Source organism: Balaenoptera acutorostrata, chromosome 14, assembly GCF_949987535.1.
Source record: "Balaenoptera acutorostrata chromosome 14, mBalAcu1.1, whole genome shotgun sequence".
NCBI lineage: Eukaryota > Metazoa > Chordata > Mammalia > Artiodactyla > Balaenopteridae > Balaenoptera > Balaenoptera acutorostrata.
Genome location: NC_080077.1, coordinates 163,921 through 190,895, shown reverse-complemented (window position 1 = coordinate 190,895; position 26,975 = coordinate 163,921). Strand labels below are relative to the sequence as shown.

The 26,975-nt window shown below is 43.2% G+C and overlaps 1 protein-coding gene across 5 annotated transcripts in view; it reads left to right on the top strand.

The window, feature by feature from the left end:
- FAM120B (family with sequence similarity 120 member B) overlaps positions 1–26,975 on the top strand; it is an 88,595-nt gene that overhangs the window by 22,877 nt on the left and 38,743 nt on the right. For 4 of the 5 annotated variants that reach the window (XM_057527900.1, XM_057527897.1, XM_007186034.3 and 1 more), the window contains exons 4-6: positions 6,936–7,037; positions 13,665–13,837; positions 17,298–17,390. In XM_057527900.1, the coding sequence (XP_057383883.1) occupies positions 6,936–7,037; positions 13,665–13,837; positions 17,298–17,390 (368 nt within the window). The remainder of the gene's footprint in view (positions 1–6,935; positions 7,038–13,664; positions 13,838–17,297; positions 17,391–26,975) is intronic. The other variant, XM_057527901.1, reaches the window with a different exon arrangement.

Here is a 26,975-nt window from a genome sequence, read left to right as displayed (position 1 = left end):
CCTTTATTGGAACTGCTAAGAGATGTTGCACTTTCTGGTCTGATGTTCTGTTTCTTCATCTTCTACTTCCTGGTTTGTTTTTCCTGCATCTGGGGAACATTTCACCACTTCATCCTCAGCTCTTTTGGAGAAGTGTCCCTCTCTGCTTCCTCTCTCCATCGGGGCCTTTCTCTTCTCCCTCCTGAAGCTCCTCCTGGACCGTTGCATTCCTGCTGGAAGCCGCAGGTTGCTGGCCTGGCTCCTGTTCTCTGTGGCTCTGTTGGTGGGAGGCCATCAAAGCTGGGTTTGTCCCCTTTATCCACAGGGGATTTCATTCACTTGCATTGCTTTAAAAACCAAATCCATGTTGAAAAATACAAAATTTATTTTTCTGGCTCAGACCATCCTTTTTTTTTTTTTTTTTTTTTTTTATTGGAGTGTAATTGCTTTACAATGTTGCGTTGGTTTCTGCTGTATAACGAAGTGAATCAGCTATATGTATACCTATATCCCTTCCCTCTTGGACCTCCCTCCCACCCCACCCCCCATCCTACCCATCTAGGTCATCACAGAGCACCGAGCTGAGCTCCCTGTGCTATACAGCAGGTTCCCACTAGCTATCTCTTTTACACATGGTAGTGTATATATGTCAATCCTAATCTTCCAATTCGTCCCACCCTCCCCTTCCACCCCTGTGTCCACATGTCCATTCTCTACGTCTCCATCTCTATTCCTGCCCTGGAAATAGGTTCATCTGTACCATTTTTCCAGATTCCACATATATGCGTTAATCTACGATATTTTTCTCTTTCTGACTTACCTCACTCTGTATGACAGACTTCAGGTCCATCCACATGTTTACAAATGACCCGTCCTTCTGATCAGTTCTCTTTATCCCTCATGCCCTTGAAAACTCACTCCCCCAGATTCCTCCCTTATGCCATCATCAAAATTGATTTCCTCTCTGAAGATGCTTTGTGCTTTTCATTCTTAAGCTTATTACAGTTTGTCCTTGCACCCTGTTCACGTGGGTGTTTTCCAGTGGCCCTCGTCCCCACTAGGCTGAGAGAGCAGGGACTGTTCAGGGGCATTTTGCCGCACTTGGCAGATTTCTCAGGTGAATTAGGTGACCGATATATGTGTGTTGAGTGTGTGTTTAAAATGTTACCTTTTCAGGAGTACTTGCATTTAGCAAGGCATTCCTTAGAAAAGGATTACCCTAATGGTTGAATTTCAGACACGGGAGGGGAGGGAGAGCGATGGTCTCACAAATCCCACTAGGTAAGCAGCTGTCTCTAAGCCTCGTCTGACTAGCAGGCAGGAGCCCACTCATTTGGAGTGAGGTTTAGAATCAAAGGTGCCTTTAACTCCACGGTCATCGACGCTCAGCACCAGGGCTCCTGCAGGTGTACAGCTGTGGACCCTGGAGGTCTGAACCGAATTGATGGCTTCATACTTCAGAGTTCCTAATTGTGGGCACGATTTGGATAATGGGTCTGTTGGACACTCCAGTCCATCTGGAATGTGGGGGGGCGCCTCTTCAGGGAGGGGTTGGTCGCTGCCACTCCTACACGTATTTTATATAGTTGAATATATGGTATTTAGACAGCTCAATGGCATCATGGCCAAAAGTAGGGAGAAACCCTGAAATCAGCTCAGACCTCAGCCCATCCTTGGCTTCATACCCATTCTTTTTTTTTTTTTTTTTTTTTTTTTAATTTATTTATTTATTTATTTTTGGCTGTGTTGGGTCTTCGTTTCTGTGTGAGGGCTTTCTCTGGTTGTGGCAAGCGGGGGCCACTCTTCATCGCGGTGCGCGGGCCTCTCACTATCGCGGCCTCTCTTGTTGCGGAGCACAGGCTCCAGACGTGCAGGCTCAGTAGTTGTGGCTCACGGGCTTAGTTGCTCCGCGGCATATGGGATCTTCCCAGACCAGGGCTCGAACCCGTGTTGCCTGCATTGGCAAGCAGATTCTTAACCACCGCGCCACCAGGGAAGCCCTTCATACCCATTCTTACCACGGATTTTAACTCTGTCTCCGTTTTGTAGTCTCCCTAATGATAAAATTAGGTCAAATCACCGTAAAACTTGATATATTTTAGGAAATAGAAGGAACGCAGAAAGATGCAAGAAGGCAGATTCTGTTCTGCTCTCCTCCTCTTGTCTCACTGGTTTGCAGCTCTGGAGAAGAGCCCACGCCTATGGCAGTCTTTAACAATTAAGGTTAACTGTCCTTTTTCCTTGTCATTCTCTCCTCGTTTTCACTTAGCAGACATTGTAGGAATCCATGGGAGTTGCAGGAGGATGATGGTCTTGTGATGGGCGGTTAGGGAGTCATGTCATCCGTGTGGCACCTTTACAGAGCGCCTATAGGCCATCAGCTCATCCAAGTCCTAGAGGTTGACCTAAAAGGTGACTTTTTTTTTCAAATGTATACAAAAAAGAATGGAGAGTTTTTCTATTTTTTTAAGGACTAAAGCCACACATAATTATAGATTAAACCAGCAATATAAAAAATATTACAGGATCCTAAGGACACATATATACTTTTTAAAGCCTGGAGGATTGTTACCAAACTTGAAAATCCCAGCATTTGAGCGGTTAGAGTTGACATTGCTTCTGCTCATTCTCTCTTCCCCTCCCAGTGCTCACAGACCCTCCAGGTTGTGTGAGAGGAGTGGGCACTGTTGAGAGTCTGTGTGTTGGCATAATCAAGAGTTTTTAATGGGAGAGTGGTTGGACGTGTAGACAGTGCCACAGTTTTGCTCACGGGGGAAAATGTCTTAGTTATACTAGAAGCTTTTATAAAGCAGTATAATGTGTCTGTCCTTTGGGAATAGCAGAAGAACAAGTTTGATTATGCTATTTTTCTGTTTTCCATATAAAATGTTATAGCGTGAATAGAGAGTAAAACTAGTAAAGAAATTTTACTTGAGTTTTTACTTTGCTCTTTTGAACTCAGAGCCTAGCAAATTGAAAGTTCAAGTGAGAAAATCAACCGTTTCTTTTAGGAATTACCAAACTCAATTTCCTCTTCTCTTTTTCTTTTTTCTTTTTTTTTTTTTTTTGAGTTGGATTTTAAATTTATTTATTTATTTATTTATGGCTGTGTTGGGTCTTCGTTTCTGTGTGAGGGCTTTCTCCTGTTGCGGCGAGCGGGGACCACTCTTCATCGTGGTGCGCGGGCCTGTCACTGTTGCGGCCCCTCCCGTTGCGGAGCACAGGCTCCAGGCGGGCAGGCTCAGTAGTTGTGGCTCACGGGCCTAGTTGCTCCGCGGCATGTGGGATCTTCCCAGACCAGGGCTCAAACCTGTGTCCCCTTTGATTCTCCTTTTGGTTCCTTTAGTTTGTCTAACATAATGTTATTTCTGTCATACATGAAGATAGTGCCATTAATCTCTTTTCAGTAAAGATGTACTTTTTGGTTTGCTCACTTAGTAGTTATCAGGGTCTGTTGTGATCTCTTGTCACCCCTATCTTTTAAGCAACAACTATCCCAAATAGGGAATGCTGGTCTTTACACTGAGCTTTCCTGATAAGAAGCTCAAAGAGAAGACTATGATGCTCTCCCGAGGCATCTTACAGCTGCCGCCATGTTGACCATTCCGGATTGTCGTCTTCTCTTTTTCTTGATGTGTAGGCATTTAAGAAGATTATTTTAATTCAGACAAACCAAATTATTGCAAACATTCCTGCTGTTGTTTCAAAGTGCATACCAGATTAAAACCTCTGAAATTATGTGGTACCCCAGAGAATGTGCTAAACTATAGGATTTTCAAGCAAAATGCATTTATTTTTATTTTAAGAAGATTTCAGGTAACACTTTGCATCTGGCTGTGGCTTTTAGAAGGAGTGGGCTGTAACTGTGTCTGTGGTAGGCATAGTCTGAACTAACAGTGAAAATGCTTCCAAATGAATGTTTAGGTCTGGACAGAGACCTTATCCGGACTACAGACTTACTCTGCCATGTTGATAGCATTTTCTAGCTGCTCTGCGCTGCCTTTTTACCCTCTTCTGGCAGAAGGAGGAAACGAAGGCGTATTGAGGGTCTCTGTCACCGGGCAGCTCACCAGGTGAGGGCAGGACGCAGAAGAACCTGCAGACACCTGCCCTCCACTTCAGAGAAGATGCTTGTTTTTATCCCTCTTTTCCTGTATCCTTCCCCACAATTTATAAAATGTTGTTTAGGGAATGAAAATTCAGATCAGCAGTTCTGATTGAACTTTTATGCTCTGGCTAGTTAACTTTATTTGAAAATTAAGAGTTTCCTATTCAAGGCTCTGTAAGTAGATAGCTGTAAGTACTGCATTTTAAGCAACATAGTTTGTTGTTCTGAGACCTAGTCAGTTAAACTCATCAGATGTCAGTTAATCATTTTATTGTAAAAGCAAAAGCTTCCCTTCTTTTGTTAATTAAGAAATACTTTGTAAATATTCACTTAACCCTCAATGGTCTAAATTATGGAGAAAAGACGGAATTTGGTGTCAGTGCTGGTCAAAATAATGAGGAAAGAGGGGATTGGGCATCAGTGGTGGTCTAAATTTTGAGGGAAGAGAGATCTTGGTGTTGGTGCTGGCCTTGGGCCTGTTTTCTCTGCCGGGCCTGATGCAGAGGTGAGTTCACAGCTCCTATTGGACTCGTCTCGATGGGCACCTGTTTGCTCCTGGATTGCAGCTGAACGACTGATACTGTGTGGCATTTCTCTTGGAATATTTGTCCAAAAGATGACTTCCCTGGGTCTTAACAAGAAAGGAAATAACAGAAGGTCTATCAGGTGTTTTTATTTTATTTTATTTCTTTAATTTTTATTCATTTATTTATTTATTTTTGGCTGCACTGGGTCTTTGTTGCTGCGCGTGGGCTTTCTCTAGTTGCGGCCAGCGGGGGGCTGCTCTTCATTACGGTGCGCGGGCTTCTCATTGCGGTGGCTTCTCTTGTTGCGGAGCACGGGCTCTAGGCGCGCGGGCTTCAGTAGTTGTGGCTCATGGGCTCTAGAGCGCAGGCTCAGTAGTTGTGGTGCACGGGCTTAGTTGCTCTGCTGCATTTGGGATCTTCCTGGGCCAGGGCTCGAACCCGTGTCCCCTAGCATTGGCAGGCGGATTCTTAACCACTGCGCCACCAGGGAAGCCCCTATCAGGTGTTTTTAAATAAAGGATACCAGTGCCCATCGTGAAACCTATCTTTACTTTCTTTGTGTGTTATTTAGAATTAAAACTTTGAGATGTCAACTCTGAACCTCTGTGCTGTGAACAGTTTTAGATGAAAGATGGTCACTTCCACGTGGTGTGAAGTGTGGCTTTGTGAATGTTTTAGTGATTCCCAAGGAGTCAGTTGGCAGGCTAGGTTCATTAATGGCAGCGGTTGAGTGTGAGTTACTAAACCTACTAAGGTTTGTCTCTTGGCATGAGTAGGACAGTATTCACTCAGTTGGCTATTTTTTAATGTAGTGAAAACCTAGGCCAAGAGGGTTATATAGAAAGTGGATTGTTTTGTTTTTAACAACATTAAGAATACTTCTCAAATTTTCTTTCTTTTTAAAAATTTTTTGGTATGTGTGAAATTTAGACTAAGATGAATTTGCTCATTAAACTTAACAGTTAATGAATATTTGCTCTGGGCCTTGTTTTATATGAAGAAGACACAGTTCTTGCTCTGGGGAGCTCACAGTTAGGGTGGGCAGTGCGGGAAATATGCAGGCATATGCGGGACTCTGGCCAGAGAACGGAGGGAGGGAGGCATGGGGTGCTGGGGGGTGTAGGGGGCGGCGCCGGCCCGCAGTAGAGGGACTGACGCCTAAGCTGAGAGTGAGGAAAAGGGGGAGTTCACCACGTGCCCGTCAAGGGAAGTGGGCCTCTGGGGGGTGGGGGGCAGAGAAGAGAGTGCGGACCAAATGCAGAGGTAAGGAAAGACAAGGTGAGCGTGGGGACCTGGGGGGCTGCAGCTGAGTGGAGCACGGCACATGAGCCGGAGCCATGGTTCTCCGGGGTCCCCAGACCAGCAGCGTCAGCTGCCCGGGAACTGGTCACCAACCCCCAAGCAACTCAGAGGCCCTGGGCAATTGCTGGGCTCCGGGGTCCGCACTTTCTTCTGGTCCCTGGGCAGCTATTGGGGGATCTTAATTAGAAAGAGCGACCAACCTGGTCAGATTTTCAGTTTTAAAAAAGCAAAACCCCCAAAGCCCCCATTGACATGGAGAATGGCTTGAAAGGGGGTGAGGCTGAAGAGGGGCCTGCTCTCACCGGGGCGGTGCTGGCGTCGGGGGGGTCCAGGAGTTCCCCTTGTGGCCCAGGCCAGGGCTGCTGTGGTGAGGGCCCTGGGGGCGGACAGGGTCTGGAGGCCGCAGGGAGCCAGGCGCTGATGGCTTCAAGAGGCTGAGAGGGAACGCTGAGTAGGGCAGGCTTCCGCCGCCTCCGCTCTGCTGAGGACGGTAGAAGAATGAAAGCCAGCTGAACTTCTGTAGCAATTAATAATCCAGCAACAGGCAGAAAGGCCTTTAATTCTAGATTACTTCTGTCAGCTTTCTGAATTGTCTGACATAACAGTAGTCTTGATAGTTCCGTAAAGTAGTGAATTTAAGAACAGAAAGGACTGTCCTGTTCCTCCAGTTCTCTGTAAATGTTTTCTGGAATGGTGGAGGGTGGGAAGGAAGGAAGGCAGAATGCTGCAGGAGTCATCTCCGTGGCTACCTCTCTGCCCCCGATAGTCACTTACCCAGGTGATCCTGCCATCCCCCCTCCCAAGGTTGTCGTTCTTGTTGGAATGAACGGATGGCCGTCAGATCAGAGGGTAGGGGACCCACTGCTGGAAGCCCAAGGCCTCTCAGTGACCTTGGATGTGAGAACTCACTGTGCTCAGCAGCGTGGAGTTGGTCCCGGCCGACGCGGGTCTGGTGCAGTGTCAGCCTGGTGATGAACTGGCACTCACGCATGTCCACCGATGCCGCTGTCTTTACTCAGGTGGCGCCAGCGCCTGCCCCACTGTCAAGGAGTGGTTTGTGTGCTCGGGGAACCCACTGAGGCAGCCGGACCTCGTCAGGCCTCTGCGGATCAACGTCCCAGGTACAGGCAGCCCTGATTGAAATAAATCACTGATTTGTTCACCATGTGATGCAAGTCCAACACTGATCTCTGTGGAAACGTACTTTTCCAGAACTGTACACGTACTAATTCTCATTTCTACCATGGGTCCCAGAGCAGTGTATCTAATAAAGTTCTAAAACAACTGAGGAAAGGGCATTATACCGGTTTCCCCGGGGCCCGCCTGCCAAATCGTCCTGTCTCGCTCCCCTCCGCTGCTCAGGGTCCGTGCCAAGGGGAGAAAGAAAGGTCGTCGTGGGCCGGGCCCCAGGGCCTGACACCTGGCCGCCACTCAGTGAAACCCACCCAACTAACAAGGCTGGGCTCTTGCTACTCTGCTTGAGTCAGTTCTCGTCTTGTTCCCACCACTGGAGCTGGGCTTGAGGAACTGGGGAGGGGAGGCGAAGAAAAGTTATTTTAACTGGAAAAAAAGTTTTTTCAAGGGAGGTATCTTAAAACACGTAATGGGAGGGGAGGACAAAACAAAGTTCTCCTAAAAATTAGTTGAAGTAAACCCTTCCTTCCTGTGAGTTCTTAGTATCTGAAAAAGGTGAAGCATGTTTGTAGGAGATAGTGTTTTACATACAGACAGCTGAAGAAGAGGGGGTTTAGGGTTTATTTTAGTGGCCCTCGTTATTGTTTCAGAGAACAAATACTTTTCTAAAACTTTTATATTCCGTTTTTGTATGTATTAAATTCTCTCAAGTCACTATTGTTTTCCATCACTCAAGCCTATAATTTACCAAATAAGAATTTGAGCACTGCAAAACATTTTTCTTATAGGTGGAATTGTGTAGGGAGAGAAGTGGAAGGAATATTTCCTTACTCTCTCAGTTGGTGAGTGATATACTCAAACCTAAAAAGGTGCTGATCACAAAAACAAATAAAGATGAATTGACATTTGGTTTTACAGCAAGAAGTATTTTGAAAGGAGAGCCAAAATCGTTTCCCAGAAGTGTTCTGTTATATGTGTAATTTTCATTTTATAGGATCTTTCCAAAAATAATGTGGAAAGTGATTACGATAGTTCTTTTCCTCATTTGAATTATGGAGAATATTTGGTTATTCATGATTATGAGTTAATTTTAGAGACCACTCCATATAAGGTTTTAATAAGCTCTAGAAGTCATTCATTTATCAGAGAGACTGCTTCTGGGTCTTGTGAACCACAGGTGTGTGCGTGTGGCACACCCAGACTGCAGTTGGGACTCTGCTTCCAGAAGGAGCCGGGGACGGCACGTCTGCCATCACTAGGAAACTGGAAATGGGGTCTTGAACTTTTGTTGCAGGTGATTTAGATGAATGACTCTGTTCATGCTTATGTTAATAATGATACAAGATGACAAGATTTTTATATATAAATAACTTTCTATATCCATGAGGAAAAATGGCAAGTGGTTTTAGACTAAATTGGAAAATGGACTATCCAATTCCTGTCTCAGGTATTTTCCACCACCCTGACAATGTGGGATTAAAAACAGTGGACTCCTGCTGCTTGAGCCTCACCTTGGCAGGCCCCTTGTGCGCAGGTGCAAAGTGTCCTTGCTGCCTGATTAAAGCCGTCCTTTCCAGCAAGGCCAGCGGCACTGCTAGAGCTGTTGCTTTGGGAGACCATGTCTGATCCTTCTTGTTCTCCTGAGATGGTTCAGTTAGGCTGATATCATGAATGTTAACATTTTCAGTGAGTCTCCCAATGTAGTGGCCAATGTAGAAAAAAAGACTTTTTCCTCTAACAGCACACATGATTTAACACTTGCTTTCTTAAATGGTGGAAATAAAAAATAAATCAGATGTTTTTTAACAAAGTGTAAAGGAGACAGAAGGGGAGCAGAAAAATTATAAAGATTACCTAAAAATTAGGTAAGAATTAAAAAGGGAAAGAATTATAAATGACCAGCCAGGGAGCAGAAAAATAAATTTCACTACTGGTATATTTTATTCAGGGAGCTCATTTACATGCATATATTCCATCCGCATCCCCATCTTTATGTGTGTGTGCATCTACACACATCCAGATGTACTAGCTATATTATGTTTATAATTGTATAGATATTACATTCCACTTATCTTACAATATGTCATGAAAGATGATGTTCCTGGTAACACAAGAAGGGTGTACCTTGAAATTTAGCTTCCTTTCCCCAGACGACCCTTACAGGATCCTTGCGTCCATGTGTGTTTGTTCATTCTGAACACACCTCATTTACGGATGTTCTGCATTTTGTGGTGTGAGTCTTGGACCGCATAACAGGCAAGCATTTGAAATAGCTTTCTATCTCTAGAACTGGAGATTCTTCTTTAGACAAAGTGTAGATGATTTTTTTTTTCTTCACAGAGCCATTTTTTAGTCATAGTAAGCATATCCTTATTTTACAAACCTAGGAAAGCTTATGGCACGTATCTAATTGGTAGTTTGTCTGTCTGTTGGGGTGGCCAAAAGTTCGTTCGTTTTTTCCATAAGGTGGCTCTAGTAGCACTTAGTTGTCTTTAACTTCATTCAAAACAATTCTGTTAGATTGTGTGTGACAGCTGTCATATCAACGCGCATTTAATAAAAGACTTAACCAAAATTGGTGAATTTTTGTGTAGCCATTTTAACATTGAAGATGGAAGAAAAAAAGCAACATTTTTGGCATATTTTGCTTTATTATTTCAAGAAAGGTAAAAATGTAACCGAAATGCAAAAAAAGATTTGTGTAGTGTATGGAAAAGGTGCTGTGACTGATCGAATATGTCAAAAGTGGTCTGCGAAGTTTCATGCTGGAGATTTCTCGCTGGATGATGCTCCACGCTCGCGTAGACCAGTTGAAGTTGGTAGCGATAAAATCGAGACGTTAACTGAGAACAATCAACGTTATTCCATGCAGGAGATAGCTGACATACTCAAAATATCCAACTCAAGAGTTGAAAATCATTTGCACCAGCTTGGTTATGCGGATGTTTGGGTTCCACATAAGTTAAGCAAATAAAACCTTCTTGACTGTATTTCCGCATGTAATTCTCTACTGAAATGTAATGAAAACAAAAAACAAATTGTGACAGGTGATGAAAAGTGGTTACTGTACAATAATGTGGAACGGGAGAGATCGTGGGGCAAGGGAAATGAACCACCACCAACCACACCAAAGGCCAGTCTTCATCCAAAGAAGGTGATGTTGTGTATATGGTGGGATTGGGAGGGAGTCCTCTATTATGAGCTTCTTCCGGAAAACCAAACGATTAATTCCAACAAGTGCTGCTCCCAATTAAACCAACTGAAAGCAGCACTCGATGAAAAGCATCCAGAATTAGTCAACAGAAAATGCATAATCTTTCATCAGGATGATGCAAGACCACATGTTTCTTTGATGACCAGGCAAAAACTGTTACAGCTTGGCTGGGAAGTTCTGATTCATCCGCTGTATTCACCAGACATTGCACCTTTGGATTTCCATTTATTTTGGTCTTTACAAAATTCTCTTAATGGAAAAAATTTCCATTCCCTGGAAGACTGTAAAAGGCACCTGGAACAGTTCTTTGCTCAAAAAGATAAAAAGTTTTGGGAAGATGGAATTATGAAGTTGCCTGAAAGGTGGCAGAAGGTAGTGGAACAAAAGGGTGAATGCATTGTTCAATAAAGTTCTTGGTGAAAATGAACAATGTGTCTTTTATTTTTACTTAAAAACTGAGGGCACTTTTTGGCCAACCCAATAGAATGATTTTTTAAAGTGTTGTTCAAGAATCAGTGAGTAAACTTAGTATTTCTTGGCTATATAAAGATGTTTGACTCACTAGAATCTTGCAGATCATCTTAGAAGACTATTTTATAAAATGAAATGAGGTGGAGTGGTATATTTTATGACAAGAAGGGGCTATATTTGACTCCTTCCATCATTTGCTGAACAACTGTAGTGAAGTTTTCTTGTTTCAGCTCCTCTTACATGTACTGTTGAAGGTTTCCATCTTGACACTTGTTAATACAGGTGAAAAAAGTGTTGTCAAATCTTGGCGGTTTCTGTGGGTGGTAACTGGAGGTCACCAACCTGCTCTATGGGTGAGAGAATGTGCTCCTCGTGAGGAGGTGCTGTCAGGGCCCCAGCCTCTGAAGCCACCTCCCTGATGTTGTGGATTAGAATAAATGGATTTAAAACCTCAGTCGTGTGTTTCTTCCATTTGTAAAGATAATTGTAAGCTTTGTCAACTAAATGTTACAAATACACATATGAGTCACAAGCCAGTGGTTGAATTTTGCACTGACTGCTTTTTATACCTAATTCACTATATTTTGAATGTATTAGGTAGAAGCAGTATAACACTGTTATTTTGAAAACATGAAATTAGCTCATCCATGGAAGTTTAGAGTTTAATATATTGAGATGTCAACCCATTCTAGTCCATTTATATCTGAATGAATTTTTTTGCTTATTGTAAATAGGCTATGAAGTTTATCCAACCAGAATAAAGATTCAGTTTGCATGTGAGTAGTCAGCGTTTTTTATTTTGTCTTTTTTTGGCCAGGGGTGCTCTTTCAAACAGAATGCTAAATAAATATTCATTTAAATCAGACTTATGAATTAAAACCTTCACAAGTAAATTTGAGACACACAGTGTATGCAGGTTAATTTCTGGAAGTGTCACCTCTCTTGTTCTCAGAGTGCACACAAACCAGAAAGTTTTATGGTTTCTTACCCTAGGAATATGCAAGGAAAATAATCATAGGATAACTCTAAAACCCAACGATTATATTATTTCCATATAGAAAGCACACAGAAATGCCACGGCTTAGAGTGTAGGAGAGTATTCATTCACTCGTGCATTTATAGCTGTAAAAGCACACACGGGACCATTGCTTTGTTACTAGTGAGGCATCCAGCAGCCTCCACCCTGGGTGGGTCCTCCCAGGCATCTCAGACAGTCTTCCAAGTTGTCGTTCACAGAAATGACCACTTTCCTTGTCCCTCTGCGCGGCCCTTCAGGGCTCGGTTGCTCCGAAAAGCCTTGAGACTTTCTTGTCTGTCCGTGGATTCACGCAAAAACCTTTGCCAAGTGACATAATTTGGTTTTTGAAGCTGATGTGTTTCAGAGGCAGTGTATTGTAGTTGGTGACCTACAGACCAGATCACCTGCTTAGATCTCTGGATTGTTCTTTGGAACATCTCAGCTGCCCATGGAGCTCTGGGTAAAGTGTAAGGGCTACCCTTGATCTTTTCTGGCAGAGTTATACAATTTTCTCATATTGTGAAATATTTTTACTTTGCTATTTTCAGCTATTTAAAAATGTGAAAGTCATTAATAGTTTATGGGTTGTACAAAAACAGACAATGAGCTGGATTTTGCCCACAGGCTGCTACTTGCAGACCCCTGCAAGATGATTGTTTTCCAGAAAAGCGTGTTTCTAAGAAGTAATAGCTGACCCTGTGATTCTCTTGGAATAATATATCTTAAAAACGAGTGCTGTTTTTTTTTTTTGTTTTTTTTTTTTTTGCCAATTACCTTCATTTTCTTTCTTCCAAGGGAAAAGATGATTTAATAAATAATGAAAAAGTATTTCGGGGAGGAGGGAACACTTCAGCCATATCAGAAATGCAAGTGACTTTTGCTGGGCTGTTTCACTTCTGATGGTGGGAAATACACACCTGAGAATATTGAATGACATTGTGAGAAGCATAAACAGAAAAGGGGAAGAACTTCCTTTTTTGAGTCACTTAATTCTGATACCATTTGGTTAGCGAGTTTTGTTTTCTTAGTGAAGCTGTGGGATGGTTGGGTCCAGCCGTCCTTGTACTTGAGGATGCCTTACAGCCACGGGACCTACAGAGAGTCACAGCTGCTGCTCTTGGCAGGACCTGGCCCAGCCCAGGCCTGGCCCCTCTGGGCAGAAGGAGCAGGGCTGCCGTGTCTTCCTCCAGACTCGTGCTGCCATTGATGGTGACTTGGGTAGATGAGTGAAAAGTTTTTCTTTTCTTTGATTTTAATAATTTAAACATATATATGAAATGTAGGAATAAAACACAAATTTAGTAGAATTTTAATATGTTAGGAATTTGTGTTTAGTAGTTCTAGGGATGTGCTTTCCAAAGCATGGGGCTCACAGATGCCCTGCTTATCCCAGTCTCTAGTTTGTTCAGTGCAGACTCCCAGGTACCTTACCTAGCAAAGCAGAATTTCTGCATACAGACCCCAGGAAATGTATTTTGTACAGTTTTGGCAGCTGGTTCTTTTGCACACTGACGTTTGAAAACCACCAGTCTGGGGAAATAACAGCAAACTAACAGCAGATCGGTGGTGTTTCCGCCAAGCACCCCATCGCAGCTGTGCTGTGCCTCACGCCCTAAGACCGCACAGCGCGCAGCGCGGGTAGGAGAAAGCCCGCTTCCCCCACCACGTAGCCATTTGAAAAAAGAAGACTGGTTTCAGTGAAATACGTACATGCTGACCTCTTAGGGTTTCCGCTTGTTAAAACCAGGAAGTTCTGTTCACGTTTATTTCCAGTTGCTTTACACTTTAAAGCCCACGGATACCAGGAAGGGAAGAGGTTAGTGCCCTTTATTCCTTTATTGTATTTCTGCAGACGCGTGTTATAACCTGCTAGTGCAAAGAATAACGGTAAATGGACTTTCCTCTAACTAGGGGGAACGCCTAGTTTGAAGCTCCTGTGGCTGGGCCAAGAGGCAGGACTACAGGCCCAGCGCTTGGACACACTCCTGGCCTGTTTTGACCTTTCCTTCTCGCGAGAAGAGCTGCAGGTGGTCGAGAGCCCCTTTCAAGCGTTGTGCTGCCTCCTGACCTACCTCTTTGTGCAGGTAACCTCCTTTCCTGTCGAAGCCGCTGCTGTCACCCGTCGCCTTTCGTGGGGTGTGGTGCTCTGGGATGTAGCCGTGGGCTGGTCCCCTGCACCATCTCCGCCCAGTGTCTGTGCCGTAAACGCCAGTCCTTCGCAATGCTCGGACTCCAGTGAGGGTTCTGGCGGGCGTGCATTTGCGAAGCCCCGTCTGCTGCCGGACTTAGAGGTGGGCCCTGCACCTAAGTGTGATAGAGGCTTGAGGCGTCTGACCCGTGCAGGAACCCTGTTGCACTTTGCTCACGCTTGCCGAGCTTTTTGGGCTCTGGACTGTTCCCGTGTCCCTATGTGGGTGGTGGTTCCTGTTGGTGGGGTTTCATGTAATGGTGAGAAGATCCAGCGCTGCAGTCCGGCTGACCTGGCTAGAGTCACAGCTCTTCCTTGGTAGCTCTGTGCTTCTGGGGAGAGTACTTCAACTTTCCTAAGTCATCTAACAAATGTTCGCTTTTCAACCTGCGAACGGGGTCACACCTTCTTCCTGAGGCTACTGGCCAGGCATGCTGTAGAAGGCGAGAAGTGTCCTGCACAGGTGCCCAGAGAAAAGCCCACCAGGGTGGTTGGCACTGTCAGCTACCCCCACCCGCGGAGCTGGGCCACGCGCGGGGTGGAGAAGGCCACAGCCACGCGCGGGGAGGCGCCGCCAGGTCCTCGTTCGTGCGGTTCGTTAGTTTATGCAGGGAGCTTACAAGGGCCACTGAAGACATTCGCCTTTTATTAGTTTCCACGTGCATGATAACGTTGGGACACCTCAACAAAAGAAGGGCTTAAATACCTTCCACCTCCCCTTCCCTTCCCCAGCTGAACTGTTTGTAAAAGTCCTTTGCCGTCAAGTGTCTGTTTCTTTAGCCATTCAGACCTTCTCACCAGCTTTCCTGATCCCCAGCAGCTGTCCCCTCCTCTGGTCTCTATAGGTGATAGGTCTGCGTCTGCTTTGCCATAACCATCAAGTTTTCATTTGTCTGGCATAGAAAATTATGTTTCTGTTTTTCAAACCTGAATGCACTTTAGGAATCATTGATTGTCTTTAAGAAACTTATGGTAGAATTACATTTCAGGGGAATCATATACTGATTTTTCCTTTCTAAAAGTCCTCTGCCATTTTATAGCTAGTCCTGTATTTTGCATTTTGTACAAACGTGGTATATATAGTTAAATCACCCTTAGAGAGTTTATTGCTTCTTTATTGGTTTCACACGCACCAGTATCAACTTTAGTTTTGAGTAGAACTTTCCTTTATTTGCACCAGACTCAGCGAAGTGTAAATCAATAAATGATGGCAGGATTATTTAGTATTTAAATGTAAAAATACATTTCTTTTTATATTTTTACTAAATGTACATGCATGTATTATCAGTTAATATTTTCTGTCCATTGTTTATGAATCTACAGGTGGCTGAGGTGGACCCATAGAGGGAATTGGGAAGTGGTAGATGACCGATAGCTGAGTTTTCTCCTCCAGAAAGATCAGTGGTTTTCTTCTCAATACTCCATGTGAACATACGGATAGTGATGCCATGTGTTAGCACTCCTAGGACTACGTTTCGCATTATTTTTTCCAGCAGTAGAGACAGGTCCTTGAACCCATTCACAGTCACCCGACACAGCTCTGCTTTCTTGTCAGCTGTGCAAGTGATCGTTAGTTACGAAAGTCCACTCCCAGCAGGAAAAAAATCCCAAATCACAGAACAGTCACTTTACATCTCACATATTTATATAAACCTGAAGCAAGACAAGCATCAGGAGGAAAACTTCTACTTTTACCGTCTTTCTACCAGTAACTACCTTTTCAGTGAAGATCTCTTTAGTGTAAGTCAGCATGAGATGGACTCAGTGTTGGTTTGACTTGCAAGGACACATTCAAATTGGAACTTTTCAAAGCTAGAAAACAAATCGACACATCAGCGTTGTCCCTCAGATCAAAAGGCACTGTACTGTGTTATTATTCACGGGGTTACCTGTTCTCGCAGGATTAATAAGACTGAAAAGGCAATTTTTCAAACCACTGTGCGTGTGTATAGTTGGGCTTAAATTGGGCGTCTTGACGCACCACGTGGGACGAGCACGAGCTGCTCAGGGTCCAGCGTGTGGAGAAGCGAGACCCTCTCCCCCGCTCACTGGGACTCGTGCCTCCAAGTGAGCAGCACTTCTTATCAGAGGCTTATCTGAGGAGCTTTTCTGGAAGTGTAAGTTTGCATCATAGGAAGTTTACATGTTTTTTATAGCCTATACTGGAGCAAACACTTTATAATAATGAAATCCGTTATGCGAAATTCTCAAAAATTGGTATTACTAAGACTCTTGCCTCCTCTGATACGTTATAGATTTGTTAATTACAAAGGTGGTGGCAGAGTATGAGATAGGTTAACTGAAAAAAATATGACATGAAAGAGTTATTCCTTTCTCATAGGTTGTGTCTTTTAAAATCAGCCTTCTGCAAAAGTTGCTAATGGCAAGAGGTAGAACTAACTGTATGCCAACAAACCTGTCTAAGCAGAGAGAGGTGAGGGTTTATGGGTTTAAAAAGAAATACTTTCTGCTTGGTCTTGCTTCTGTGGATTGGGATCTTTTTTCTTGGTCACGAGTGCTGCACATTTGTAGATTTCTTGGTTTTTCCCTGAAATAATTATAGCTGTCATTTATACAAAGGCAACAACTATTTTGGAGTAAACATGGAAATGGATAGTGACGGGAGCAGTGTGGCATTTGGTGGCTGAGCCTCGTGACCCTGTGAGGAGGGTGCAGAGGTGTTGCCGATGGCCGGGCCTGGCGCCGTCTTTGATCTCCATCCCCTCCTCCTTTCCATGGTCCGTCGCTTTCTCCATGTCTCTGTCTCTCCTTGCTTCTCACTCACACTTCGGTTAGACTCTTTGATTCCACAGAGGGTGGGAGGGGACTCATACCTGGGGAACCCTGGTTTCCTTTAAACTGGGATCTGAGGACACAGTTGACGTCTGGGGCTGGCAAGGGTGGGTGTTTATCCCAGCTCTGACCACTCTGGCTCAGGCCAGCTGTGGGTGCTCTCCGTCTGCAAACCCCTGAAATGTCAGTTCTGGAAATCTGTGTCAACACTTGATGACCTGTGTTGCTCCAAGACTTAGACTTGGTCATAGCTCAGGCTTTCCCCAGGCGTTCTGGAGCGTTCTGCCTTGCTAGTGAGTAACAGGCTCCCCTGTCCAGCTTGGCCCCGGGTGTCGTGGAGATTTTCACACCAGGGACTGTGGGTGGTGGGAGAAAAGACCCTGCTCACCTCCACTGACGTCTCTTCTGCTGCCAGTGTGTGTGTGTGTGTGTGTGTGTGTGTGTGTGTGTGTGTGTGTACGTGTGTGTGTGTACGTGTGTGTGTGCACATGCATGTGTCCCATGCCTGTATTTGGTCAGAGCTGGTTTTCCTGGGGCTGACGCTGGCTCTCTCTCCCACGCAGGTGGACACCCTCTGTCTGGAGGATCTGCATGCCTTCATTGCACAGGCCCTGTGCCTCGAAGGAAAGACCACCATGGAGCTTGCAGACTTGCAGGTACTGACTGTCACACCTCAGAGGATGGCCCACCTGACCAAAGGGGTGGCACACTTGCCAGCCTTCTTTACATTTGGTTGGTGTTTTACAGGAACATTCCCCATGACTTATTTATTTTGTAACTGGAAATTTTTACCTTCTGAACCCCTTGACCCATTTGGCCCACCTCCTACCCCACCTCTGGCAACCACCAATCTGTTCTCTGTGTCTGTCAGTTTGTTTTTGTTTTTGTTTTTGTTTTGTTTTGTTTTAAGATTCCACATAGAAGTGAAATCATATGTCATTTGTCTTCCTCTGATTTATTTCACTTAGTGTCATGCCCTCAATCTACGTTGTCACAAATGATGAGATTTCATTCTTTTTTACGGCTGAATAATATTCCATTGTGTGTGTGTATGTATGTGTGTGTGTATAACAGTTTCTTCATCCATTGCACTCATCGGTGGACACTTACATTGTTTGCTTGTCTTGGCTGTTGTAAATAGTGCTGTAGTGAACATAGGGGTGCAAATCTCCTCGAGATAGTATTTTTATTTTTTTCTGATAAATACCCAGAAGTGGAATTGCTGGATCATATAGTAGTTCTGTTTTTAATTTTTAAGAGCCTCCATGCTGTTTTTCAGAGTGGCTGCACCAGTTTACATTCCCACCAACGGTGCATAAAGGTTCCCTTTTCTCCACACCCTCTCCAACATTTGTTATTTCTTGTCTTTTTGATGATGGCCATTCTAACAGTTATGAGGTGATACCTCATTGTGATTTTGATTTGCATTTCCCTGATGATTAGTGATGTTGAGCACCTTTTCATATCCCTGTTGGCCATCTGTATGTGTTCTTTGGGAAAATGTCTATTCAGATCTTCTGCCCATTTTTTAATCAGATTGTTTTGTTTTTTTTGCTATTGAGTTGTATGAATTATTTATATATTTTGAATATTAACCCCTTGTCAGATATATGATTTGCAAATAATTTCTCCCATTCAGTAGGTTACCTTTTCATTTTGTTGATGGTTTCCTTTGCTGTGCAGAAGCTTTTTTTCCTTTTTTTTTTCCCTTCTTTTCTTTTCTTTTTTTTTTAAATTGAGGTATAGTTGATGTACAATAGTATATGTTACAGGTATACAACACAATGATTCACAATTTTAAAGGTTATACTCCATTTATAGTTTTTATAGTTATTATAAAATATTGGCTTTATTCCCTGTGTTGTACAGTATATCTGTGTAGCTTATTTATTTTATACATAGTAGTTTATATCTTTTAATCTGCAGAAGCATTTCAGTTTGCTGTATTCTCACTTGTTTATTTTTGCCTTTGCTGCCTGTGCTTTGGGTGTCAAATCCAAAAAAGTCATTGCCAAGACTGATGTCAAGGAGCTTACTGCCTATGTTTTTTTCTAGGAGTTTTATTGTTTCTGCTCTTATGTTCAAGTCATTAATCCATTTTGAGTTGATCTTTGTGTATGGTGTAGATACAGTTTCATTGTTTTGTATGTTACTGTCCCATTTTCCCAATATCACTTGTAGAGACTGTCCTTTCCCCATGGTATATCCTTGGCTCCTTTGTTGACCACTTATGTATGGATTTTTTTCTGGGCTCTCTATTTCGTTCTGTTGATCTTTGTGTCTGTTTTTGTGCCAGTACTAACTGTTTTGTTTACTGTAGCTTTGAGATACAGTCTGAAGTCAGGGATTGTTATGCCTCCAGCTTTGTTCTTCTTTCTCAAGATGGCTTTGGCTATTTGGGGTCTTTTGTTCCATACAAATTTTAGGATTGTCCTATTTCTGTGAAAAATGCCATTGGTATTTTGATTGGATTGCATGGAATCTAGATTGCCTTGGGTAGTATGGTCATTTTAACAATATTCATTCTTCCAATCCATGAGCATGGTATATCTTTCCATTTGTGTTATCTTTAATTTCTTTCGTTAGTGTGTTATAGTTTTTATTGTACAGGCCTTTCACGTCCTTGGTTAAATTTATTCCTAGGTATTTTATTCTTTTTGATGCAATTGTAAATGGGATTGTTTTCTTAATTTCTCTTTCTGATAGTTTGCTATTACTGTATAGAAATGCAACAGATTTCTATGTGTTGATTTTGTATCCTGCAACCTCACTGAATTCAATTAGTTGTAACGGTTTTTTGGTGGGGTCTTTAGCGTTTTCTACATATAATATCATGTGGTATTATATCACAAATGGTGACAGCTTGACTTCTTCCTTTCTGGTCTGGATGCCTTGTATTTCTTTTTCTGCCTAATTGCTCTAAGACTTCCAGGACTGTGTTGAATAAAAGCAGCCTTGTTCCTGACCTTAGAGGAAATGCTTTCAACCTTTTACTCTTGAGTGTGAATAGCTGTTAGCTGTTCCTCTGTTTGCAAAATAAAATTTTAAAGAGTTAATGTTGAGGTATTAGTACTAATTCTTAACACAAGGCTGTAGCCGCAGCCACACGGCCTTCCTTCTGGTCTCCTCTCTTGCTGCCATCAGCCTGCCCGTCCCCTCAGCAGCTGCTTGGCCACTCGCACCAGAGCTGGGCCCTCACCTGCTATCCTCTTCCCTCCTAAGAAAACCAAACAGCCAGGCAGGGGGAGAAAGGAAGCTGGAGGTCATGCTGGCTCCTGTTTTGTTGTTCAGGTGGGGAAACTTGAGGCCCTGTGGGCAGCAGAGCGATCTGGGGCCATGTCCCTGGCGAGCTCTGTGGCCTGGAACACGTTCTCATGAATGTACAGCAGAACCTAACTTGCCTCTTTTGTAGAACAAAGGGGACTCCACACTGCTTGCTGCCAGGTCAGGGCGCAGGGCTGTGGGGTCTTTGTCAACACGGATGTGTGGTCCCACCCATCTGTTACTGGTAGAGCCAAGGTAGAATCAGGGCTCCTGACACCCAGCCTCTGTTCTTGCCTCTGCCCTTTTTTGTGAGAAATGCCCGTTCCTAGGAGGAGGGAGGCCTTCGGGAAGGGGCCCTGCAGGAGCACCGCACTCGGACTGCCGCGTCCAGGCACGCCAGGCGCCGCCCCGTCCCGGCTGCTTCCAGCGCAGAGGGCCTGCGCGGCCGTCACTCCCCACCAGTTCCTCTGAGTCCCGTGACCAGGTGGCGTGTGCTCTCCACACGTGACGCCAGAGCCACCGTGGGAAGTGTTTCCAGGGGGCAGGGGCTTTTAACCCGCCTAGAGGTTCCGACTCGGCTCTGACTCTGAGGAGCCCCTGGTCCAGACCCCGGTCTCTACAGGAGCAAAGGGGCCACATGGCCGCTGGGCCTGGCCTTCCTGCTCACCGTTGCTCATGGGGAATTTTTAAAATACTCTCTTAGTTTTTTACCCAGCATTATTTTTCTTGCCCCAGCGGCCCAAGTATAGCTTTTAAATGATATGCGTATTTACATGTTTATTAAAAATCCAGGTGATTAGACTATATTTGTAAAGATTATATCACATTTTTATATATATACTGTACACACATTCATTTACAGACATAGAAGTCTGCTATATATGAAATCAAAGCATACAGGAACCCTTAATCTGCAGTAATATAAAAAAAGAAAGAAGAAAAACAGTATTACTTGGCATTAAAAAAAAAAAGACAGGCTTTGTAAAAAGCAGGGAAGGCAGTGACCAAGGACACTGGTCTCCTGGGTGCTGAGAGCGCGGTGGGGCCAGGCCGTCCGTCTGTCAGTCCGTCTCCAGTCGCTTCTCTGTCCTCTCTGAATGCGGGGTATGTACTTGCTAGTTTTCCTGTCAACGTCATAGTTGCCCACGTGTTCGTTCAGCCTACAGCTCTAGAGGACGGGGTCTGCTCACGTGGTCCTTTCATACTTGGTTTGTACAGCCCATGTGAACACACGTGCATGTGTATAGATAGAGATGCAGGTGCATGGCTAGCAGGGAGAGTCAGTTAAGTAATATTCTGAATTGTATAGCGAATAAGTAACTCGTGAAGTCCCCCGCCGTAAGCGACTTGAAAGGGGAGGGTGGATTCTTAGATTCTTCTGTCTGTATCGTTTAGAACAGGGATGCCTCAGCCAGAGAGTCCTCACAGGTAAGGGATCACATGTCATGATGTGTGTGTTCCTGTGGTCACTTGCCCCCGTCCTTTCCTGGCTGCTGCCCATCGGGCGGTGGTGGGAGGAGCCCTGGGCCTCAGCAACCCTGGCTCCTGCTGTGTCCTGTGAGCAGTACCTCTAACTTGGGCGCCCTGGGTGCCTGTCCAGGAATGTAAAAGGGGTGCACGTAGCTGCCTTGCTCACCCCCAGGGTTTTGTCAGACTTGGGCACGTGCCCAGAGTGTTGTGTAAAGTCCTCTATGAAGCTTACTGTCACTGAGCCAAGCGGAGCCCAGGCCTGGCGTCCCAGCCAGACTGCATGCTCTCAGAGCCTCTTTGCTCCGCCCCAGGGTGCTCCGTGGTTTAAATTTGCTTTCACTCTCTTCTTTTGGAATGAGCCAAAGAGACACTGGGGCTTTCTTTGCCTGTCAGTTCCTCTCCGCTGCACTGGGTCCCTGAAACCAACAAAACCATAAACCATCTCCTTCCAGGCGGAGGCCCCCAACTGCTGGAACATTCCAGGCTCACCTCTCCCACCCCTGGCACTCGGGGAGACCTATCTGAGCCACCCCGAAGCCTAGCTTACAGGCTGGCACCTTTCCTGGCACTACCAGGGCTCCTTGGAAAGTTCTTGGTCTTTTTTTTTTTTTTTTTTTAAGAATTTCACTTTTATTTATTTATTTATTTTTGGCTGTGTTGGGTCTTCGTTTCTGTGCGAGGGCTTTCTCTAGTTGCGGCAAGCGGGGGCCACTCTTCATCGTGGTGCGCGGGCCTCTCACTATCGCGGCCTCTGTTGTTGCGGAGCACAGGCTCCAGACGTGCAAGCTCAGTAGTTGTGGCTCACGGGCCTAGTTGCTCCGCAGCATGTGGGATCTTCCCAGACCAGGGCTCAAACCCATGTCCCCTGCATTGGCAGGCAGATTCTCAACCACTGCACCACCAGGGAAGCCCTCTTGGTCATTTTTGATTGGGGAATTAAAAGGAAAAGAACTAAGAGTTAGTGGAAAGGAAATTTCTGTTCTGAAATTCGAGCTGTACCACATTAGCAAGGGGTCTGCTGTGAGCATAGCATCTCATCGCCCCGGTGAGGGTGTTTCAAGATTTACCGGACACGTGACTGACGATCGGGGCTGGTCCACGACTGGGCCCTCTCTGCCTCCTGTCGGGTGCTGGGCGAAGGTCCAGCGCTCAGCACATTTCATGTTGAAGGCAGTGCTGTGCCTTGGCGCTGAGTGCTCGGGGCCACAGGCAGTTCAGTCAGAGCCCTGCATCTTGGGCTGAGCCACATCGAGAGGCCACAGCTCCTTTTCCACGTGGGTTCCCCAGCGTCGCGTCATCCCCCCAGCAGCCATGCACCTCTCAAGTGGGGAGCAAACGCAGCGTGTGTGAAAAAAGCAGGTGTAGACGTCTTCGTCGAGAGATCTCTACGTAATATTGCCCTGGCTGATAAATCCTCACTTTCTAAATCACTTTAATCCCATAGGCAAAAATCAAAGTGCTTTGAGGACGTATTGAGATCACATTCTTACAGCACATCAAAATAGTATGCTTTGCTGATTAAATCACTGAAACAGCTACAGAAACACAGGACTGTGTAAAAGTACATTCAGAGATTTAGAAAAATGCTTTCATTATTAGGCAGCTCAAAATTGGATGAATGAGTGAATAGTAGAAATAGAATCTATTGCAAGTTTTAGTAGGCTTTTTATTTTTTTTTTATTTTTATTTTTATTATTATTATTTTTTTTGGAGCAGAGAAAGGTTTATTGCAGGGCCGAGCAAGGAGAACAGGTGGCTTGTGCTCAAAAAAACCCCTGGAACTCCCTGATGGTTTTTCAGGGAAGAGTTTTTTTTTTTTTTTTTTTTTTTTCCCCACACACACACACTGTATTTTATTTTTACAAGAGATAAATAGACTGACACCAAGCATTGTACATGGATGACCACAACAAAAGCAACAATGATTGCAATTACCAAACATGAAACACACTCATGCTATGTCATAATATTGACATTCAGTCCAGTAATCCTCCACTGTAACAGCTCCTTTACTTTGCAGTGAAAATTGATTTGTATATTCTTTGCCTCTGAGTCCTTGTGGGATTTTTTTTTTTTTAATTCAGACAGAAAGTCACAAAAATTACACTCATCCTCATCAGTTCACTCAGTCCCATGTAATTAATTTTTTTTTTCATCTTGATCTTTTGTTAGCACTTTTAATGAGTTCATCAGTTTTTCATTAGAGTTCTGAAAATGCTTATTCATTCAGTTCAGCAGTACAGTCAGTTACCAGAAACCTGTACTTGTCAGAGTCTTTTCCATGAATTTCTTGAAGATGAAACCCTTTTATAGGAACATATTTGCAAAATCATCAGAGTACACCCAGAACTGTCTGTAAATGACAAAAGACTTAAAAATGACCATGGTTAAAGATTTGATGAAAGTTCATAATAATGCAGTTGACAAGAAAATTAGTTATTTCTGAGATATACATTTTAAAGTAATAACTAGGATTATTACTTATAACATTATACCAGAACATATAAGATTTTTAGAAGCTTCCTGTAATGTCTGAAACATTTATATTAACATATTTCCATACATATTTCCATACAAATACAAATATAAGATTTTTAGAAATTTCATGTAATGTCTGAAACATTTATATTAACATATTTCCATACATATTTCCATACAAATACAAATATAAGATTTTTAGAAATTTCATGTAATGTCTGAAACATTTATATTAACATATTTCCATACAAATAACCCAATGAAAGTTTAGTATTGGTTGTTTTGTTTGTTTTTTTATACTGCAGGTTCTTATTAGGCATCAGTTTTATACACATCAGTGTATACATGTCAATCCCAATCGCCCAATTCAGCACACCACCATCCCCACCTCACCGCAGTTTTTCCCCCTTGGTGGCCATATGTCCATTCTCTACATCTGTGTCTCAACTTCTGCCCTGCAAATTGGCTCATCTGTACCATTTTTCTAGGTTCCACATACATGCATTAATATACGATATTTGTTTTTCTCTTTCTGACTTACTTCACTCTGTATGACAGTCTCTAGATCCATCCACGTCTCAACAAATGACTCAATTTCGTTCCTTTTTATGGCTGAGTAATATTCCATTGTATATATGTACCACATCTTCTTTATCCATTCGTCTGTTGATGGACATTTAGGTTGCTTCCATGACCTGGCTATTGTAAATAGTGCTGCAATGAACATTCGGGTGCATGTGTCTTTTTGAATTATGGTTTTCTCTGGGTATGTGCCCAGTAGTGGGATTGCTGGGTCATATGGTAATTCTGTTTTTAGTTTTTTAAGGAACCTCCATATTGTTCTCCATAGTGGCTGTATCAATTTACATTCCCACCAACAGTGCAAGAGGGTTCCCTTTTCTCCACACCCTCTCCAGCATTTGTTGTTTGTAGATTTTCTGATGATGCCCATTCTAACAGGAGTGAGGTGATACCTCATTGTAGTTTTGATTTGCATTTCTCTAATAATTAGTGATGTTGAGCATCTTTTCATGTGCTTCGTGGCCATCTGTATGTCTTCTTTGGAGAAATGTCTATTTAGGTCTTCTGCCCATTTTTGGATTGGGGTGTTTGTTTCTTTGATATTGAGCTGCATGAGCTGTTTATATATTTTGGAGATTAATCCTTTGTCCGTTGATTCATTTGCAAATATTTTCTCCCATTCTGAGGGTTGTCTTTTCGTCTTGTTTATGGTTTCCTTTGCTGTGCAAAAGCTTTGAAGTTTCATTAGGTCCCACTTGTTTATTTTTGTTTTTATTTCCATTACTCTAGGAGGTGGATCAAAAAAGATCTTGCTGTGATTTATGTCAAAGAGTGTTCTTCCTATGTTTTCCTCTACGAGTTTTATAGTGTCCAGTCTTATATTTAGGTCTCTAATCCATTTTGAGTTTATTTTTGTGTATGGTGTTAGGGAGTATTCTAATTTCATTCTTTTACATGTAGCTGTCCAGTTTTCCCAGCACCACTTATTGAAGAGACTGTCTTTTCTCCATTGTATATCTTTGCCTCCTTTGTCATAGATTAGTTGACCATAGGTGTGTGGGTTAATCTCTGGGCTTTCTATCTTGTTCCATTGATCTATGTTTCTGTTTTTGTGCCAGTACCATATTGTCTTGATTACTGTAGCTTTGTAGTATAGTCTGAAGTCAGGGAGTCTGATTCCTCCAGCTCCATTTTTTTGCCTCAAGACTGCTTTGGCTATTCGGGGTCTTTTGTGTCTCCATACAAATTTTAAGATGATTTGTTCTAGCTCCGTAAAAAATGCCATTGGTAATTTGATAGGGATTGCATTGAATCTGTAGATTGCTTTGGGTAGTATACTCATTTTCACAATGTTGATTCTTCCAATCCAAGAACATGGTATATCTCTCCATCTGTTGGTATCATCTTTAATTTCTTTCATCAGTGTCTTATAGTTTTCTGCATACAGGTCTTTTGTCTCCCTAGGTAGGTTTATTCCTAGGTATTTTATTCTTTTTGTTGCAATGGTAAATGGGAGTGTTTCCATAATTTCTCTTTCAGATTTTTCATCATTAGTGTATAGGAATGCAAGAGATTTCTGTGCATTAATTTTGTAACCTGCAACTTTACCATATTCATTAATTAGCTCTAGCAGTTTTCTGGTGACAGTTTTAGGATTCTCTATGTATAGTATCATGTCATCCGCAAACAGTGACAGTTTTACTTCTTCTTTTCCAATTTGTATTCCTTTTATTTCTTTTTCTTCTCTGATTGCCGTGGCTAGGACTTCCAGAACTATGTTGAATAATAGTGGTGAGAGTGGACATCCTTGTCTCGTTCCTGATCTTAGAGGAAATGCTTTCAGTTTTTCACCATTGAGAATGATGTTTGCTGTGGGTTTGTCATATATGGCCTTTATTATGTTGAGGTAGGTTCCCTCTATGCCCACTTTCTGGAGAGTTTTTATCAGAAATGGGTGTTGAATTTTGTCAAAAGCTTTTTCTGCATCTATTGAGATGATCATATCGTTTTTATTCTTCAATTTGTTAATATGGTGTATCACATTGATTGATTTGCGTATATTGAAGAATCCTTGCATCCCTGGGATAAATCCCACTTGATCGTGGTGTATGATCCTTTTAATGTGTTGTTGGATTCTGTTTGCTAGTATTTTGTTGAGGATTTTTGCATCTATATTCATCAGTGATATTGGTCTGTAATTTTCTTTTTTTGTAGTGTCTTTGTCTGGTTTTGGTATCAAGGTGATGGTGGCCTCATAGAATGAGTTTGGGAGTGTTCCTTCCTCTGCAATTTTTTGGAAGAGTTTGAGAAGGATGGGTGTTAGCTCTTCTCTAAATGTTTGATAGAATTCACCTGTGAAGCCATCTGGTCCTGGACTTTTGTTTGTTGGAAGATTTTTAATCACAGTTTCAATTTCATTACTTGTGATTGGTCTGTTCATATTTTCTGTTTCTTCCTGATTCAGTCTTGGAAGGTTATACCTTTCTAAAAATTTGTCCATTTCTTCC